The 15,573-nt window shown below is 39.4% G+C and overlaps 1 protein-coding gene across 1 annotated transcript in view; it reads right to left on the bottom strand.

The window, feature by feature from the left end:
* Nucleotides 1-15,573, bottom strand: part of KIF1B (kinesin family member 1B) — a gene marked incomplete in the record, with an annotated part of 2,363,676 nt that overhangs the window by 615,217 nt on the left and 1,732,886 nt on the right. Inside the window, 1 exon segment of the mRNA XM_044063146.1 lies at nucleotides 10,884-10,939. Within this exon segment, the coding sequence (XP_043919081.1) occupies nucleotides 10,884-10,939 (56 nt within the window).

Here is a 15,573-nt window from a genome sequence, read left to right as displayed (position 1 = left end):
TTAGGACAGGAAACTGTGTGCTTGAAAAAGGCGTTAGTTTCTTTTTGTTTAGAGATGTCATATAAGTGTTCATAAATACGCCTTCTAATGGGTCTCTCTGTCTTTCCAACATAGAAACTTGTACATACTGTGCATACCCCTAAATAAACTACCCCTTTTGTTGAACAGTTGGAATAACAACTAGATTTTAAAAGAAATTTCCTAGATGGAATGTATAACTTACAATCATTAATTATAGCGTCACATTGTTTACAGGCACCACATTTAAAGGTGCCTAATTTACGTCTGTTTGTTGTGAAAGTCAAACTGTCTTTCTTCTCAAATAGTTGTTTAAGATTGGTGTCCCTTTTCCTAACAAAACTAGGATGTGCCTGTACTAGCTCGTTAAATTCATCATGCAGCGTGAGTATAGGCCAGTGCTTCCAAATAACATTCTCGATCTCAGGAGCATTAAGTGAATAAGTGTAAATGAAACTATTGTGCTGCTTTAGACCACTATCTGTTAAAGGAACTGGGCTTAAAGAAAGTCCAGTGCCTAATAACGGGGGGTATTTGGTGTCTCTGTTAGCAATAATCTCATCAGCCAACCTTGTTAATAAAGATTCAGGGTATCCCCTTTCCAAAAATAACTTCTTCATAAATTCTACCTCATCAATGAAATCATCACGGTCACTACACATTCTGGCAGCACGAATAAATTGTCCCTTCACAATCCCCTTCTTTTGGTGAAAAGGATGCCCACTTTGGAAATGCAGGTAAGAGTTGGAAAAACTTGGTTTTCTAAAAAGTTTAGAAGAAAACACCTTTTTGGAATCGTCTTTGTATAAAGAGACATCTAAGTAGTGCAGCTCTCTTTCACTAATGTTACAGGTGAAAGATAAAAAAGTGGTAGTAGAATTGAGGTAATTGAAGAATTCATGAAACTGTTCTAACTGTCCGTTCCATAAAATACATATGTCGTCCAAATATCTTTTGTAATGGGCGATAAAATATGTCCAGTCTGTAGCAAAAATGTATTTCTGTTCCCATTTGTGTAGTACTAAATTAGCATAAAGGGAAGCACAGGGGGCACCCATAGCTACCCCTTTTCTTTGCTTAAAGAACTCACCGTTAAAATAAATGAAATTGTTCTGTAGAACTATTTCCATGAATTCTGTAACCAAATTGGTTACTTTGTTGCCTAAATTTGTTTCTGTAGCTAATACTTCATTGAACCATTCCAAGCCTAAGCTGTGAGGAATGCTTGGAAAAAGTTCGACATCTATCATGACCATGTAAATATCCATCGTGTATAATGAAGGTTGAATTCCTTTAAGAAAGTCCCATGAGTCTTTACAAATGTGACTTAAGGTAGAGACAAAATTTTTAGTAACATGGTCGATAAATTTAGCAAGAGGTTCTATTATACTGCCAGCTCCAGATACAATAGGTCTGAATTTTAATGGATTCAGTCCCTTATGTGTTTTTGGGATTCCAAAAATGGCAGGTATTCTAGGTCTACTAACATGTAGATAATTGAATAATTTTTCATTTATTGTTCCTTGTAATAAATGATCAATAAGTGTAAAATTAATTTTGGATGCTGCCAAATTGACTTTGTTCCTGGAAACTGTCTCATACTGATCAACATCTTGTAGCATGACATGTAAGTACGAGTCGTAGTCAGAACTGTACATTAAAACCACACCCCCTCCTTTGTCAGGTTTCATGATTCTTATGTTTTGACCTTTAAAAGTGTTCACTAGTTCCATTTCTTCTTTGTTCAAATTAGTAGGTGGAGAAAATGTGTTATGAGAGTGTAAAATCCTCAAATCTTTTTCTATTAATTCTTCAAACACCTTAATGGAAGGGTGCATGGGGGGATTAAAAGTACTACTTCTACACAGTTCATTCTTAATGTGTGTCTGCCCTTTGAAGAACAATGATAAATTTAACTTTCTTGTGAACAATTTAACATCTATAAGTGCATGGGTTAAATTAAATGGACGTAGAGGAATGAACTGAAAACCTTGAGTGAACAAGTCGAAGGAGGATTTGTTCACTTCTATGTCTGTGTAATTGTAAATAATAAAATTGTCTTTTTTAAAAACAGCGTGTTCGTCGGTACTTTCAATACAAAGATCATCTGGTGACCTACTGTCTACATTGATGAAATGTGCATCTAATTGTGTCTGGTGTTCCAACCTTGTTGGTGAAATCTCTGCCCCCTTCCCCCTACTCTGTCTGGGGGTTGTTGAAAATCCTGGGTGGAATTCTTTCTTCCCTTCTCCGCCAGCCTCTCGCTTCTGCGTAGTGGTTGTGCATAGGAGTCTGGGTGGTTGTTGTCTCTAACACTATGATTAACACCCGTATCAAAATTAATGTAATCTCTACGTGTTTTACCAGGTTTAGGGTAGGCCAACCCTTCCCTGTATTCTACTAAATCTCTTTCAAGTTTGCGAATTTTACGCTCTACAATTTTTACACAGAATAAATCTATTTCTTTAAACACACTGTCATAATTCTTTTTCACAGAAAAAAAGTTACTGTCATTGACTAAAGAGTTGTTCAACAAGTTCAGTTCCTTTAAAAGAGTATCAGTCTTCGCCTCATACTCAAATATCATAACATTAAGCATTTCAAGACCAGCCTTATCAAATATTGTGCACAACTTGTCATAAGCAGCCGTTCCCTGTTGTACATTATTGGAGAACTTGTAAAAGCACAAACCCTTCGGTATATGCTTAACTGCTACACATTCTTTGAGATAATTAATCTCAAGCTGGTTACTTTTATATGCATATAACTTGTCCTTTAACATGTGAAAGTCACTATCCATGTTCTTGTTCTGATTAGAAATAACAGTCCCTTTTTTAAACAAAGACTGTCGTTCAGCCCAGGCGTTGAAATTGAAATTGTGGGATTGTTCATCTATTGAGTCCGTTGACTCCGTTTGCAATCTCAGTGTATTAATTCATTGTTCGACATCGAATACTGTTGACTGTGAATGAACCGGACGTTCTTGCAATGGCTCAGGAGATCTTCCTGTGGCCGTGTTAGCAGCACGTTTCCTTCTCTGTTCTAGCCCTAACTGTTGGTTGCCTGGCAACGTAAGTGGTGTGTTGCTCTGCATAGCGTTGAGCATATTGGTAAGCTGGGAAATAGTAGTCCAAACCTTGTTAAATTCTGCACGGGTGATCGGGCTGTCGTCACCCTGGTTCCTCAACACTTGAGGAGTGTCCGCAAAGTCAGTTGGAGCAAGTCCTTCAGCCATGTCAAGCAAAACCAAAGAAGCAGAATGTGATCAAAACCAAAAAAGAGCACTTCACGACCCAAGGACGAAACGCCAACCAGAGCAGTAAATAAATCCTTTATTGGAAAGCCACCACACTTAAAAACAAGCGCTTTCGCTCGGTGCAATACCGAGCTTTTTCAAGTTCAATGAAAATGCAAAATATTCAAGTGTTATATACCAAACCTGGGTCACATAATATGCATAATTAATTAATTAAGTCATTAATTCATTAAGATGTTAAAGGGATATTCATGAATTAAACACCAAAGCATGAAATTAGAATACTGATTCCCATATAACATAAAGAATAAAATGCAATAAAGGTGAAGCCTGAAAACCACTGAATAAATACATAAATGTGTGTGAATCACAACTTGTAAAACACTTCATCGATTAAAAAACGTAATTCAACCACAATTGAATTTGGTAAAAAGTTCATCAACCAACTTAATCTCATTTTGTTCAAAAACTTAAATATTACATCATTATTATTGTAGTTTAAGTTGTTATTAAAAATAATGAGCGAAAGCGATTGTTTTTAAGTGTGGTGGCTTTCCAATAAAGGATTTATTTACTGCTCTGGTTGGCGTTTCGTCCTTGGGTCGTGAAGACCTCTCCAAACTCGTTTCTTGGTCTACATTTGTCGCTTCATACACTCTCTCTGTTCCATTTTCTCCCTTTCATGGTTCACATTCACATCAATGATTTTTCTGCTTTTGACTCATACTTAGCTGTACTCTGTCTACAAGCCCAATGTTGCTGCTGCACTCAGCAATGGCCTTGTTCCTAACATTTATTTCTTGTGCTATCAATGTTAAGTTAAAAAATTTCTGAATCACAAATCCAGTACTATGGCACAAAGGAATAGAGTACTGAATTTAACCTAGCTCTTAGTTTGTATAGCAACCTAGGTACTGGAAGTGCCATGCAGGAAAGGGTAGGAGCAAGCAGCTTATGCTTCCTTCAGGGAATGGAGATGGTGGTCCTGGTCAGTCTAACCTGCTCCTGTGGGCAGTGCCCATCATGATGGTAGGTCTTGTAGCTGTGTGCGAATGAGAGCGCACACACTTACAGGGGAGCAAAGGATGCCGATATTGTGACATAGAAGCACAATTCAGCCACCAGGGGCTGAGTTACAGCCATAAGCAAAAACACCTTCATTAAAAGCATTGCAGCAAGATAATTCCCACGAGAGGGGAATGAATGATCTGGGCTCATAGAGGGGAGCTGGCATGAAGACAACGTATCTTAAGGTCTTTCCTCACATTGCATGCTTTTAGACTCAGCTTTACTTGCACCTTTCCTCAGGGTATTAGTGAATAATCCGCAATACTTTCACATATGTAATACAACTTACCTTCTCCCAGTGCAAACATGTAAAGTACAAAGTCCCACAGCTAATATGCAAGTACAGATGGCTATATGGTTATCTAACACAAATAGCAGATCTGTATCTACCATATCATTTAATCTGTGAGGGAATCCTCCTAGGAGGGCAGATTGTTGACATTCCCCTTCTACAAGCCCTAAGTCACCCATTTTCTCCGCTTCATCTCCTGTGCTTGGGTACAAACATGCCTCCTTCCATTGCATGCTGTGGCATCATGCACTGTGCTAGGAGAACATGCTTGGCTGTGGCATCATGCAACTAGCTGTTGCACACACCAGTTCACCCAGCTCTGCTGAGTAAGCACAATCTGTAAGAAATGAAAGAGAAATATTACAACATATAAGGGATATATGACTGCCCAACTTACAAGGACCTTCAACATCAAGTGCTGGATGAAGGAAAAAACCCAAGTACAAGGGGGTAGATGGAGGGTAAAAGGCAGCTACATAGGAGGACACTCTCAAAGATAAACTGATACAGTAAATAAATGTGTTACATTTTATACAAGTCTTTCTTAGTAAATACACTGTAGGGAAAAATCACAGACAGTAACAAAATAGCTCCAAGGAGGTTTGAGTTGGAGAATGGTCAGAAGGCAGAAGTTCTGAAAATTGCCAAAGAATTACCAACTCCTGGAATCAAAGTCCAGGCAACAGGATTTAGTGAAGCTAAGAAATGATAGCCAAGTGGCTCCAGCAAAAGCATTCAGAATGACAACATTCCTGATGCAAGCAATGGAAGCAGCTGCACCCATGATGGAGTGCGTTTTACTGCAGCATTTTCCAAAAGAAAGTCTTTATGTTTGTTTCCCCAATACATACAAACCATCAGCCTATCCACAATCAATCATCGCATTCACCCCCCCCCCTCAAGGTGAGTGCCAGTTATGACATATTTATCATGCAAGCAGTTATGAAGGTTTTTCCAGTTAGTAGTTCTAACGGCTGATGTACATGTAAGCAGTTACAATGGCATGATATACCTTCTAGTGATAGTATGTATGTCCATATACACACACACATTTGCATGAAGGCTGCTGTGTGGGTGTGGCTTGACAGAGCAAAGTGCAACTGCCTGACATACATTCTGCATACTATGTACTTTTCTCCACAGTATTTGCTAAAATTGCAGCTGAACCACCTCCGTTTCCCCAGGATAAGTAAGTGCACTTTGGCCACTCTTCCTCCCTTGTTGGTTCTCCAGTTCCCAGGTCACTAGTTTATACTGGGTCATCTGGGTCAGATTCAGGGCTGTATTTCAGTGCACCTTGCAGTTAACAAATGGACAGTTCAAGCTTAATGGCAATCACCATTTTCAGCGCACAATTTTTTTTGATTGTCTTATCTATTTTCTTAAGAACGAATTCCGTAAAATCTGTGCTATAAGAAAAATTCTCAGTACATTCTTTTCACCAGCGCTGATAAACACACATTTTATGTTGCAACATTGTTTCCAAACATGTTCATTTCACCAGCTCAGTAAACGCAGTACACACAGATTTAAGCAACATTTCATGGATTGCATGAATAAACCACTCTGCTAGAAACATTTGTCACCATTTATCATAGTACCTTTGTTTTCCATGCACCTGTATCATTTCCATACACCTCTATCATACATCTTAACTGTACAACCTTATCCAACACTGCTTAATAGTTAGGCAAACCTAGTGAGATAACAGTCCTCTCTCAGTTTAGGATCAGGTAACAAAAAATTCAGTTTGTAGCTTCACAGTACCAAGCAAACAATATATTTTACTTTAACAAATAACATTTCCTTACAGTGCTTTGTATGCCTTTTCATGTGATATGGAAGGCATTCACTCAGAGCAAGTCAATTTTCAGGTAACTAGAAAAGTCAAAGAGCTTCACAATTTATAATAAACTTGTTTTGACCACTGCAATCTATCAATGTGGTCTTTTGTAAGAAATTTACCTCAGATGTCATACTTTAAAATGCATTTAACACTGTCAGCATTGTCAGTAAAACATCAGCAGTCTCTATGAATCACAATCATAGTAACTTCACTTGAACAAATAGCAAACAAAAACATGCTTTGTTTTAGCCAAGAGAAATGGCTTCACTTTTAGCCAATGACAAAACAAGCTTTATATCTGTCATTTTTATGAAAACATCTATCTGCAGACAGACTGACAGGTTCATACTGTACTTTTCAATCTACTTTTCCAGTGCTGTTACTTTGTAGACAATAAAGTGAATCGCCTATGTTTTTTTTAATTCAGTAATTGGCTACTTACAAGCTCTTTCATACAAAAAAGTTTCTTTTACCAGATTTTTCAAGTAGTTAAAATTTTACAATTCGGTAGATGAATCTTAACTCGGCAACCTCTCCCCCCTGGAATGTTCCTCTTCCAATTTCTTTTCCAAAATGAACTTTCCTGAGTTCTACTCAGCCCCAAGACTGACTTTCTCTCTTTGAGGCCCCAGGATTTAGTATAACTGCTCTCTCTATGGAGCCATGTCTTAGTACTCGTTTGTTCTCTTTCTTTCTTTTTATATAACAGAGCTTCTTACTGCCTATTTTATAAGTTTCTAGTGTGGTTCCTTCTATTCTCTTTAAGGAAAGGGATTGTGCCCACCAAGACTTTCTTTAAAACGAATATTTTCAGTTTGGCCATTTAACAACCACAGCATCACTTCATGCAACTGCAAAACTACATTAAATATTTTGATTTTCTATTGTGTTATCAATGTCCCTGTGTCTTCCTTGAAATAAGGCACTTTACCTAGTGTGTCTACTGTCTTAAATAAGTTAAAATAATCTTGCCCCTACATATCATGCTACAACCTTCCATTTTGTGGCCCCCTCACAGACACAAATTTTGCTCAACAGAAAACGAACACAATCAAATTGTGTGGGTTGCCTAACAAAGTAGACCTGGTGCACAAATAATGCTACTGTATGGAATAGTCATGTGTACAAGTGGAGTAGAAAGTAAAAATCGGTAGAAGACACCTTTTCAAAAACTAGCTATGTTTAGTGGTGTATCCCTTGGAAATCTGTCCAGTAGAGGGATTCTGGGTGCACATTTCACTGTTTCAATGACTGAAGGGAAATTCTGATCTATATATCTCACTATTTGTAAAAAAAAAAAAAAAAAAAAAAAAAATATTGAGAGTTGTGTCTTTAAAAGATAAAACTGACAATGCAACACATCTTAGGTAATGCACCACATGCACCAATGACAACTATTCACTGGTGGAACTAATACATTTACTATACTTGTTTTAGAGAACAAAACTAGAGAACAAAACTAGAGATAATCAGTATAAATAGCTAATTCAGGCATTCACACTGTCATCAGCTGCAAAACATCAGCTAAACAGACTGCCAGGAAAGGGCTTTTACACATTCTAATTCTTCTTTTCTTCTTCTTCTCCTTTTGGCTTTTCCTGGTTAGGGGTCACCACAGCGGATCATCTGTCCGCTCATGATTGGCAGTGGAATTTTACGGTGTCGAGTTGCCAGCCCAGCGCCCAACCTTCCACAGAAGGCACACACATGCTCACACTCACACCTAGGGCCAATTTAGAGTGTCCAATCCACCTACTGCATGTCTTTGGGATGTGGGAGGAAACCGGTGCACCCCGAGGAAACCCACGTGACCACAGGGAGGACATGCGACTCCACACAGAAGGCACCCCAGCCGAGAATCGAACCGGAGAACCTCTTGCTTTGAGGTGGCAATGCTAACCGCTGCACCACCGTGGCCGCCCGCTTTTACACATTCTAATCGATAGCACTAAAATAACCACCAGTAACGAAGCTAGCACAGAGTGAAAGGGGCAACTGCCTCAAACACAAAATGTTTGGAGGCACAATCAGCCATCAAGAACCAGTTCTGATCATTTAAAAAAAAACATTATAGCACTTGTCGTCAATCCACAGAGCTGTAGTTCTCCCTGTGTAATCTTAAATGCAGAAAACAGTTTTATACAGTTTAAATGAAAATAAGTTTTATTTATGTATATTTTTTACATTAGAACCTGAGTGCTGTAGTGCTCCATGCTGGGTATAAATTGTAGCAACAGTTTGCTACAGTTTAAAATAAAATAAAATATTTGTTTCTTTCACCCACACTCCCACCCCCACCTCCTGTAGTAAAATGTGAGGAAGGAGGGCTTGAAAAAGGACACAGAAGTGGGATCTGATTATCTCCTGCATTTCAGGTCCCCCAGGTACCCAATCAGAGATTTTATTTTTTTTGTAAACTGCCCCTCAGTTGAAGAGGATGTGGATGGGGATGTGATGCAGAAAGAAGACTTGGTTTGCTGGATGCCTCCTCTATTTCAGGAGCACCAGCAAACACATCACAGTCCTGAACAGCTGGGTTTGGGGGTACTGGGACTGAGTAGTGTATTACTGCTGGGGGTAACGGGGGAACTTTTAACTTTTCTAGCTGCAGAAGGAATTACACAGTGCAGGCATCACTTATTTCAGTTTAATGGCAGAGTTGAGACTGCACATGATAAAACAGTTCTAATTTACATACTTTACCTAAAACGCAGACATGCTGAGGCACTATTTCTTCTGTTCTCTGAAATACAACCAATGTATGCTGTACTGTACTGTACGGATTGCTGACACTACAGTGTAGCATAGGGGGAATGATGTACACATGTGTGTCATCCTTTGAATGAAATGTTAAACTGAGGCCCCATCTGCTTGATTTGGTAACCTCAGGTGGATGTAAATATCCCTCAATTTATTTGTCCAACTATTAAGTAAGGACATGGCATCCAGGTCCAGTGAGATCACAGTGTTAATTTAATCAGCCCTTATTAGACCCACCACTGAGTATAATGCCCCCCTTCAGCATGTACCTGACCAGACATATGCAACAGTGGAACACCCACAAAGGTTCCTTACCAGAATAATCCAGGGTATAAACACACTGTCCTATACAGATCACCTTAAAGCTCTATCTCTACATTCTGTCTCCTACAAGTTACTGAGAGGCGATCTATGCCTGGCATACAAAGCATCCTCGGATCCAGCTCTGATCCAAGGATATAAACTTTGCTTGTGACATAAATAAGACATGTTGGTGAGACAGATATGCGTCTCAGAGGATCCCCATACTCTGGAACAGGCTCCACATCCATCCCTAACCCTTTTTTTAAGAGTAAGCTTCTCCAACGGATGGGAAATAGGGAATTCAGCCCAGGTCTGACCCCCATGTCTCTGATAGACAGAAGTAGACAGTAATGCCTAAAACTAACATACCCTCCCCACAAAACCTCTAAAAACTTCCTAACTAACATAGCTTCTCCTAATAAATGCCCATGATGCATAGGGAGACAAATGGGCTGGATTGCACATACCGGCTTATAAAGGCCCTGGTCATTAACCTAGTACATACCTATGAAAGATTTACATTACTCACTGGCAAAAAGTTGATGCTTATATACACAATAGGAGTCAAATTATACATGGACCAGAAATACGCAGGATTATCAAAAGCACACTACATCATACTGCTTTTTACCCAAATCCATGCTGATCTCCAGTCATTGGGCCCTCACTAGTGTCCCCCTTATGGAGTTTGTACCAGTACACTTCCAGAAAAGATAGATCTTTGCTCTTCTGGGATGTTACAACCTTAGCAACAGACAGGTCTTGGTTGCTACCAGCTGCTCTGGGGAGGAAGGACGGTCTCAAAGATCACCCTACTGTGGGTGGTCAGTATATATAACATTACACAGTCTGACTTCCTCAAAGGACATGCATGGGCATGTGAAGCCTAATATGGATGCATAAACATTCACTGATCCCTTACATGTTCCCCATAACTACAGTAAACCTGCTGCCTGGATATTCCCTTGGAATCCAACAATGAGATTCAGTACTACTGCTTTTTACCAGCACTTTCCCTCCTGGACAAGACAGCTGGTCTTCAGCAACTTAATCACCTGCCATCCAAAAATGAATTTCTGTAGCTCACACTGCTAGTCAAACCTAGGCTTCTAGCAGGTCAGTTTTCCGCATTTATTTTAACATTTTAGTATATTCCATATTTTTTGCATCACAGCAAGGATATAAGGTTTTCATATCAAAATTACATTTATCTCACATTCAAAGAATCAAAAAATATGTGAACACGACACTTCTGGTGATAAACACTGAGACTACATTAACAGTAAAGCAATGTCCCTTACAACACTTAAAGAAATCAGAACAAATATTCCATATCATACCTGGCTTTGAAAGTGGCATAGGAGGTGGAAAGAATTTTCGAGATGCTGGAGAAGGACTGAATACAAAAAACAGAAACATTATCATTAATTAATGTTTCCTAAACATTTCATCTCTTCTGTGCATGCAGGCTTCTACTGTTATCATCTCACTCTACTCCCCCAAACTATCAAGCTGAATTTTACTCAAAATACAGGCACAAGTCCACATATCACAAGACGCTGGGTAGTAAAAAAAGAAACAACTGTTATGTAAGAAAAGATATAACTCAGCAATTTAACAATCCTTAGTTATAACAAATCTGGTATTTCCTATACAAGATCACAGGCGTTAAGCATATGGAAAAAACTAAACTGATGTACCACACTAAGTTCTGAGATCAACACTCAGCAATGCATATGCTTTATGTTTTTTGCTTCCTGTCATAATCTTCCACTTGTAGTAAACTTTTAATTCATTGGGTCTGAAAGACTTCCTGACTAACAGCTAAAATTAAATCACCTTAGAAACTGGGCAATAAGGAAAATACATGTAATTAAAGGACATGATATGTGATTACATGTCCCAGATTAATCGAAGTATTGCTACCAATGCTTTACATAGACACAATCAGGAGAAAGGTTCAACACATGTATTTGAATTTGAAGCTCTGCAAAGGATAAAACAAAATAATAGGGCAGGAGATACAAGGTCTAAAACAAACAAAAATTTGAATATAGACTGATCAATAAACTTAGGACTGATAAAGCACCACGACTGAATAGTATGGTTAGTATAATGCCTGTGTTAAAGAGGTCTGAGGAAGTAAATGTAGCATGTGATTAATCATGTGAGATTATATAACAGTAGTAGCATCCTGTTTAAAGGTAACTATTAGTTACATTTGAGGAAGAGATACTGCAGAAGTTATGAGAATTTTGTGCACTTCTGCACTTTTCTTTTTTAATTCTGGATCCTAATTCCAGTTAGGCTGTGAAAGATTTCAGCATTTAACTTTGAATCAAGGTTGCTGAGGTTATTCCTGCTCAGCTGATCTGCCAAAGGAATGTAGGAAGCCTGAAGATGGAGCCTCTGTTGTGTAGTCAGGTCCAAGGATCTCATGACCATTCCACACAATTGCTAGCAATACCCCCAGTACAGTGATGTTGTCTGCTGTCACCATGAGGACTTCTGGTTTCCAGAGTGATTTGAATATCTGAAGAGCAGAGATCGGGGATAGCTTCTCTTTGATACTGATGCACTTAGATCTGTCATGGTTGTTCCCCCTTCTTTGGGCTTTCAGGGGGCCTGTATGAACTTCCCAAACAAAGTCAGAGGTATCCATTGCCAAGGTTTGGGATCTCTGTGAAGGGATCACAGATGGCATGCCTACATTGTCATCCACCTAATTCACCTACCAACTAAATTCTATCAACGGCAGGACCCCTCTCCAATGATGGAAGGAGTCTGCCATAAGTGACTAAGATATTACTGGGCCTTTCTGATGTGCAACCTTGCCAAAAGTAATGTAAGTATCAAAGCAGACATGGATCCCATAACTTTGAGGATGGATCTTATTATCATATGAAGCTTCTTACAGTGTGAATGAAGAAGTGCAACAGGGACACATCTTCCTATGGGACAGACAGCCTGCCTAACTTCATGTTTAACACTGCCCCCACAACAGCATTCCTGCTAGAGAGGCAAAACAACTGGGTTAATAAATGTTGAGGAAAATGACTAAATTGGTCAGGCAGCAGACAGTTGCTCTAACAGCTGCTGTCAGTTCTTCCTGGTATGTGGCCTGTATAAGGCAGTCATCTAGGTACAAGTAGATGTAAATGCCTTTCAGTCAACATACATAGTACACAAGATATACAACTTTAAACATGCTAATGCCTAGTCACAGCAAGTTACATGTCACATGAAATCCTTTCTAATGGTAGTCTGGTAAGACATCTCCTTGAGACTAGCAATATATCCAGTGGTTGTGCTGTTTATGGAGTATCAAGCATTCTGATAAATATCCATACATTACAGCATACCTCTCAACTGTCCAGATTTTTGCCTCATATTTTTGGTCTGTTCCTCAAATTTTTGGTATTCTGGCAAATGACTGTCAAATCCTTGAGGATGGAAACATCTGATGGGAAGCTTAATGATAATCTCCTCACCATCAGTAGCTTATGCAAAAGAAAAAGAGATATGTGTACAATAAGCCAAGTCTTCCTTACCAAAATGCATTTCCAAGAAGACTGAGGAAGAAGACCACCTCTTTGTCTTTAGAAGGCTGAGCCACCTGATAGGACCTTCTGTGTGACACAGCCATATATACCTTGGCAAACACATCTTTTAATCAAAAGCCGCCACAGGCAATTTATAAGACGGACACATATTCAGCTCACGGGTGTTACTCCTAGCAAAAACAGAAACTTGCAACAACATTGTAGGGCTAGCTTATTGCAAACAAATTTCTGATGCTGCAGCCAAATTTTCTGAAGGAAAGGTGTTTATCAAAGGCACAAGGAAACCAGTATCTAGCCTGGGTATTTCACTACCTTCAGCACGGACATGGAACATTGTATGGAAGGAAATCACTGTCTGCTTTCTAAAGCATCCAAGCAAGGATAGGTATATACAAGGCAAGCAGTGGGAGTGGATATGGATCATCTTACTGGATCCTACATCATCAAGTTTCAGCAGGACAAGTGGCTTTCCTATGAAAGTACAGTTGTGTAAGTTCTACTTACCTGTAACGGTAGATGTTTGTAGCATGTTACTGGCACATGGGTAGTAGTGAATAATAAGCAGAAGTATACCAGATGAATGAAGGTCGAGTTAGCACAAAATACAATCCAACAGGTAAAAACAAGCTTGACCACCATGGCTGACATGTAAAAAAAAACTTTAATAGAAAATTATTATTGCTTTTTTATTAAAGTTTTATATTTGTCAACCATATTGGTCGAGCTCATTTTTACCCGTTAGACTGATATGGGTAGTAGTACCCTGCTACCCTCCCTGGCAGTCTATCAATGCTCAGAACTCTGCCCCCTGCCTGTCTGGGAATGGGAAGGACCAACATGCAATGATTTGCTTAGAGACAGGTTGACCTTTCTTTGCCACACAGAAAGAAATAAAAAGTCTTCTGGCATTGTTCTGTCAAGGTAGTACCTGAGCTGCCGATGCACATCTAAGGTATGATGTATCCTCTCTCCCTTATTCTTAGGTTCTGGAAAGAACACAGGAAGATTAATGGACTGATTGTAAGTGAACCCTAAGATCACTTTCTTAGTGAAAGAAAGAGTAGTATGCAACGCGACCCTATCTTTGTGGAAAACAAGCTAAAGGTATTCTACCATGAGAGTATGCAACTCAGAAACCTGCCTTGTACATCTCAGAGTAATAAGCAAAACAGGTGTCCATGTTAAGAACTTAAAATCAGCATGAGCTGCTGGTTCGAAAGGTGGTAATGTCAATTTTTCCAGAACATAGTTGAAATCCTACGAAAGAGGAATTTCATATGTTACACTCCTTTCATTATCTGTTTTACCAAAAGAGAAGAAGAAAGAGGGGGATTCATGAGCAGATATTCATAGATGGCCACTAAATGCACCTTAATGGACACATACACTAAGCCATCTTGAAGAAGCGCATACAAATATTTCAAAACCGGTGAGATATTAACCTCAACAGACCCCCTATTTTCTATTTAGATACCACTTAGAAAACCTCATGCATTTACAAACATAGGATTTTCTAGCAGTAAGTTTTCTGGCTTCCTTTAACACCAGTTGCACATCCTAATGAAGCAAGTGCCTAAACAGAGTCAAGGCTGAATCATCCAAAAAAAAGGCTGAATCATCCAGGCTGTCAACTGAAACTTCCCCAAATCAGGGTGCACCAGTAGCCCTGGAGACTGTGTGAGCAGATCCAGAGTGTGAAGAAGTATGTGGCAACTGACCTTGGCCAATAGCATTAAAAAGGAGAACCAAGACTGACTGAGCCACTAGGGTGTCACCACAATGATCTTTGGCATTTCTCTCAGAAGCTTGAGCAGTACCTTCTAAATCAGTGAAAATGGTGGAAACAAACACGGAAACATCCCTGCTCAAGGGAACGAGAATTCATCTGTTCTCCTAGCATGGCTGCAAGGATGCCTAGAATACAGTTTCTGTACATGCCTGTTTTGAAAGGAGGCAAACAGATCTACTTGAAGTGTTCCCACATCTGGACAATATACTGGAACACTACTGCCTTGAGCTTGCATTTATGCAGGTCTGCCCAGGATCTGTTTAGTCTCTCTGCCGCAACATTCTGCTACTGGATATATGAAGCCTGAAGAGTTGGAGAATATTGAGAAGCCATCACTGTCAACCAGCACAGAGGGTAAGACTTTATACCCCCTGTTTGTTGAGATACCACATCACTGTAGTGTTCTCCATAAACACCTGAAGAGAACCCAGAGTCCATAAGTGATGAAAAGGCTTAAAGGCGTGAATCACTGACATCTCCTTGACAGTGATGTGCTCCCTCCTCCCACAAAACAGCTTGCACTTGCTTCCCCTATAATACAGCTCCCCATGCAAAGGCAGATGAATCTGTCTGGACAGACTACACAGGTATTGGAGGGGAGAACAGAACCCCTGGATCAACACCAAACTGTTTATTAAACTACTGTAACTCTTGTCTGATGAAAGGAAGCACCAATAA

This window comes from Protopterus annectens, chromosome 2.part1 (assembly GCF_019279795.1).
Source record: "Protopterus annectens isolate FY-2018-M chromosome 2.part1, PAN1.0, whole genome shotgun sequence".
NCBI lineage: Eukaryota > Metazoa > Chordata > Ceratodontiformes > Protopteridae > Protopterus > Protopterus annectens.
This window is presented reverse-complemented; position numbering and strand designations above follow the sequence as displayed.